Raw genomic sequence first — 5,772 nt, 5'->3', positions numbered from 1 at the left:
CAAACTTCTCTTGCCTCACCAGCTATTCCTGTTCCACTCTCTATCTATTACCTGGTGAATCCTCTTATCTCCTGCACCTCTAACCTGGACACCAGTTCTTATGTGCATAATTAAATCTTAAAAAAAAAGGGGGGGGGGAACTAACCTGGTGGTGCATCGGGTTAAAGCACAGCACTATGAAGCCACTGCAGCATGAATTTGATCCCGGCTAGGGGATCTGCCTGCTCTGCTTCTCACTCTGTCTCTGGTGAATCTTCTCACCCCCCATACCTCTGGTCTGTACCCCAGTTCTATATGCATAAATAAATCAATCTTATAATAAAAAAAAAAGGTTGCACTGGGCTTAGGCCCGTTAAGCTTGAACTGAGAAGGCTTACCTCGCCTAACTCCTGCTTCTCTTAAGCACTATTTTGTATCTGTCATTTCTTTTTCTCAGTTCTTTGGATTCCTCTCCTCAATCCTGTTCACCCGAGCTGGCCTCCGGCAAATATTAATGATGTAGAAGTTCAAGTCAACTTTATTCAGTGAAGTTTTACTTATCTTGGAACTGATAAATATCCTGCTCTTTGTGTGTGAATCTAAAATATGTTCTCTGAATATAAAATGTGTCCTCTGAAATTATTTGCAAGTCATAAATAAAAACTTAGGCAGACAACTGTTAAGTATGTTGACATGTACACCGGGCAATAAATCCAAACTTTTTATTTAACTTACATCTGCTTAGTTTTTTATTGAGTTAAGTATAAAGGCCCAGTATAATCAACTCATTAGATTGGTCAAGGCAAGACACTGGAACTACACAACAGGCTTAAAAAGCGGTTGGTCTTTTAGTAGTTCTCTGGTAATCATACAAACACACATACATACACGCGCACACACACACAAAGTGGTAGAGTACTCTGGATATAGATTTCCCCCATAATCTTGTATAATGCAATGTTCACAATCTCTAGTATTCTGAAAACAATATAAATTGAATATGACCAAATTAGAGATGTCTGATAAACTCCTATAAAGTACTTGGGAACTCCAGCTACATTCCCCAAAAGATCAATTTTAAATTATAAAGGAAAATTCATATAAAATCACAACAGATTTAACAGACATCTTTCAAAACTAAATTAAATTGTAACTCAATTTTTTACTTTTCCAAATTTGACAAAGAAAAAAAAAGTACAAGTAGTAACATCTACTTAAAAAAAAAATCTAATAACTGAGTGGATCTGGGGAAGAAAAAAGCTATACAGTATTATTGCACTCCACGAATGTGCAGAATTCCAAAATATGCCAGCACTGAAAAACTGTCTTGCACTGAGGTTTTCCAAGAGGTACAACGAGCCTGCTCAGAAAGCATCTGGTCTGTACTAACAGCTTGCTGTCTTCAGTACAGGCCTTCATAATGTCAGTCACGCTGCTCTTGCAAAAATCCCTTAATGTCTGAAAGATAAAAAAGACAAATATATTACTTCAAAACCTAATCAGCTAAAAAAATTACAGGTCTAATTATTAAGCCTTGGAGATAGAGTTAATACAATCTTACTGTATTCTGGCAGGTCCAAATGTTCTTGGTTACTTATAAATTTAAGAAAAAACTCATCTTTTTTATGTTAAGTTAGAAATTCAAGTGCAGGTAATATATTTAAAATCTAGTATCTTGCTGATATGTGATATGAATTAATTGACACCTAGATATTATGTATTTTTAAATTACTTACAAAAGAGTTTTCAGTGCTGATAGGTGGGGCTATGACCGATGATGTGGGATTGAATCCATATGCACATTGAGCTTCATTTCATTGTCAAGAATTTGAACAAGCTGTTGCATGGATGGAAGGTGACCAGATTCCAGCTTAGACCACACAGGTACATCTATAAAAATAAATGATATAACCCCACCACAGAATTAATGATTCTCTAGCAGACATTTATTCTCCAAGTATTTATTGTCTATGTACAGGTGGAGATAAAAAGGTGAGCCAAAGAACTGGGGCCTCCCTGGCACAAGGGATTAAAGCACAGCACTATGAAGCTATCTGCAGCCACTGCAGCATGAGTATGATTCTCAGCCAGGGAGGTAACCAATATGGTGCAGCAGACCTTTCCTGACCAGCCCAATGCTCCTCTCAGCCAAGTATTTCAATCTGCCTTTTCTGTCTCTGGTGACACCACTCACCATCACACCACCCCCTTTACCCCACATCTCTGGCTTATATCCCAGCTCTTATCGGCATAAATTTACAAAAAAAGGAAGAGATAGCTGAAATATAGAAGAGTGGCACCAAGGAAGGCTAGATAAGTGGACAGGAACTAGATCAGAGGTTGACATACTGTAAAGGTATAGATAATAAGCATTTTCAGGCAAAATATAGTCTGTCAAACCAATTCAACTTTCACTGTAGCCTGACAACAACAATAGGCAAAACATAATTGTATGAACATGACTGTTCCCCAATAAAACCGTATTTAGAGGATATAAGGTACACATGGTAAGGTAAATATTCTGACCTTTATCTTAACAATAAAGTAAAGACATTTAATGAATTGAAGGCAGTGAAGCAACACAATGAAATAGGCATTAAAAAAAATTACTCTGCTGTATGGAGCAGGTGTCAGCAAATTTTTCTGTAAGAAGTCAGAAAATAAATATTTTAGGCATAATGGACCAAGAAGCAAAATTAAGGACATTATAACTTGAGTAAAGCATTTATATAACTTGAGTAAAGTTACTTAAGTGAAACTCAAAACTATATATTTCATATACTTTTATATGGCACAAAATGTTCTTTTGATTTGTTTTACCATTAAAAAATGATAAAAATTGGGCCCTCCCTGGTAGCGCAGTGGGTTAAAGCACAGCACTAAGAAGATAGAGCCACTTCAGCATGAGTTTGATCCCTGCCCCAGGAGGTGACCCCCATGGCACAACAGATCTCTCTCCTGACCCACCCTCTACTCCCCTCAGCAGTGTACTTTGTCGATTTGTCTGTTCTGCTCCCCAGTCTGTCTCTAGTGAATGCTCTCACTGCCCCTGCACCTCTGGCCTATACCCCAGTTCTGTATGCACAAATAAAATTTTTTTTTAAAAAATGTGCAAAATCACCGTTAGCACCTGTGTCATGTTTCCCAAACTCTAATACAGAAAATGTATTAGAAGGTAACAAGGTAACTGTGATTTGGCATAGGATGAAGATAAACAGAAGTATATTTTAGGGCCCTCCCTGGTGACAGAATGGTTAAAGTGCAGCACTGCGATGCTAGTTGCAGCCCCAGTTTGATCCTTGGCCCTGGAGGAGATCCACATGGTGCAGCAGACCTCTCCTGTTTCACCCGCTGCTCCCTTCAGCAGTATACTTCATTGATCTGCCTGTTCTGCTCCCCACTCAAGTCTCTGGTGAATCCTCTCACCATCCCTGTCCCTCTGGTCTGTACCTCAGTTCTGTATGCATCAATAAATCAATCTTCAAATATATATATATATATATATATGTATGTATGTATGTATGTATGTATATGTATATGTATTAGAGCAGTGCAGAACTGAGAAAACTTGGGAATCCTTTAGATATGGAGAGTAAGTTATTGCAGCTTTCTGATATGGGCAGAACAATGACTATGCCATTAAATGTGAAATGGTAGAGAAGAAGCTAACTGGAGTATACAAGAACTGCAGGAAGCTGCAGTAATCAACAGTTTGGAAGCAGGTATTATATATTGCTGAAGATTCCTGGGTAAAGCATATAGAAAAGAGTCCATGAGTTCTCTGGAGCTATACATTCAGAGGTCATCACAGTTTTTGTTGCTGTTTAGGTGGGATAATTTAGTGAATATTATGAGAAATAAAAAAGCCTTAGGTTCATTATAAATCATTTAAAATTCATCACAGAATGCAATCTACTCAGAACCCACCATTCAAAGTTATCTCAAATGCACCTGTTGACATACACTGGTTCTCAATCATGTTGCTCAAGAAGAAAACCATCATACATGCATAGACCTAAAAGGAAAGTACAGCAGCAAAATCATTATTTAAGAATATTTAAGACACAGTAATCATTTTAATACGTAGTCTCTTTTTTATTTGGTAGTTTTTTACGTCTAAAAGGTCCTATACAAAGTAAATTGCTACTCCATGTGTTCAGCTACACAGAGCATTAATTCTCAGCTCCATACAAGCTGAATATCTTATTTATGATATTCATAGTGGACTTAATGACTTAAACAAATGAATACCAGCATAAGAAGGGTTCATTTTACCAGTTTTATAATATACTGTATGAATTCACAAGAGACTAGTGATGCAATAAGCAGCAATTCCAAGTATTCAATACAACCTGTCCATGTTCCAAACAAATTGTTTAAAGTCAAACTAAGAAAAAAGGCTGGTGCCAGAAAGCATTTGCAGATTAAATTACATCCATTCACTGTTCAAAAACAAATCTATACCCTCCCAAAAGAAACTAAAAGTACCATTTTGAACAGGTCTGAATTTAGCAAAATTACTCCTGACAAAAAGTAGGATACAGTGAGTATGTCAATTCCCAGTAAGTTATTTCAAAAGAATATATTAAAATGCCCAGAGCAAATGAGAAAGAGTTCCTCACTCCCTCTGCTCCCACTTGAACTAGATGGGCTTTGATTTCACAAATTAGCCTAGCATTTGGTAACCTTAAGTCTAACTTTCATGGGCACTGTTATGAAAGCTACAGCTTGAAGTACATTTCTCTTTCAGAGTAAACTTAACATTACATGCCTAGAAAAGTAAAATGTACTAAAGATACTTTAATGTGTTGAAAAGATACAATTATAAGTAGCACTTGAGGATAATTTTGTTAAAAAGCCTTGCCACTATTAAAAATTAATGGTTCTCCCTATAAAAGTACAACTGCATAGGAGTCAGCTAAAGTTAGTCTCAGCCTAGAAGGATAAGATCTTCTTAAAGGAAACCCAAGCAGTTTCACCCGACAGAGAAATAATCAGTGTCATTTGTATAGCAGAAAGGTAGGAAAAAAGGATATTATTTGAAACAATTAAAGACATAGAGAGAATGTAAGTTTTCATTTGGTAGTTTTTTACATCTACTTAAAAAATTTCCATATAAACTTTTAAAGATCATATAAGGAAAAATGGAGGAACACAGATTCTTAAATTTATATTGTTTCAGGCAATTGCTATAACAGATTCCCCATGTACTTCAGTTAAAAGAAAAATAATAAAAACTGAGGGAAGGCCCTCCCAGGTGGTGCAGTGGGTTAAAGCACAGCACTAAGAAGCCAAAGCCACTTCCGCATGAGTTCAATACCCGCCTGCCCAGGAGGTGACCACATGAAGAGGCAGACCTCTCCTGGCTGGCCTGCCTGCTGCTCCCCTCAACAGTGTACTTCATCAATCTGCCTGTTCTGCTCCCCACTCTGTCTCTGGTGAATCCTCTTCACCACCCCTGCACCTCTGGCCTGTACCCCAGTTCTTTATGTACAAAAAAAAAAAGGGAATTCTGATAAGACCAATTCAGTGACAAATCTCATTTTTAATTGAATAAACCTATTAATGCCCATTATCAGTTGGTATGAAAGGTCTATATTATTTACACACACACACACACACACACACACACACACATTTTAGTATGCATATGATGTTTTGCTGAATGACTAATCAAAGTTATATAATCAATATCAAATTATTTTGTGCCCAGGTTCTACATATATATATATTTTTAAAATATGTATATGATTTTTACAATGGAATATTACTCAGCAACCAAAAAAGAGAAAC

At 36.8% G+C, this 5,772-nt stretch overlaps 1 protein-coding gene across 1 annotated transcript in view; it reads right to left on the bottom strand.

The window, feature by feature from the left end:
- Positions 1-663: 663 nt before the first annotated feature.
- LOC101618727 (selenoprotein T) overlaps positions 664-5,772 on the bottom strand; it is a 17,514-nt gene continuing 12,405 nt past the window's right edge. The window contains exons 4-6 of the mRNA XM_004674918.2: positions 3,907-3,994; positions 1,716-1,869; positions 664-1,437 (exon numbers count right to left, since the gene is read on the bottom strand). Of these exons, the coding sequence (XP_004674975.2) occupies positions 1,745-1,869; positions 3,907-3,994 (213 nt within the window). The 3' untranslated portion in view covers positions 664-1,437; positions 1,716-1,744. The remainder of the gene's footprint in view (positions 1,438-1,715; positions 1,870-3,906; positions 3,995-5,772) is intronic.

Source organism: Condylura cristata, unplaced genomic scaffold (genome assembly GCF_000260355.1).
Source record: "Condylura cristata isolate star-nosed mole 26May11 unplaced genomic scaffold, ConCri1.0 scaffold00003, whole genome shotgun sequence".
Lineage (NCBI taxonomy): Eukaryota > Metazoa > Chordata > Mammalia > Eulipotyphla > Talpidae > Condylura > Condylura cristata.
This window is presented reverse-complemented; position numbering and strand designations above follow the sequence as displayed.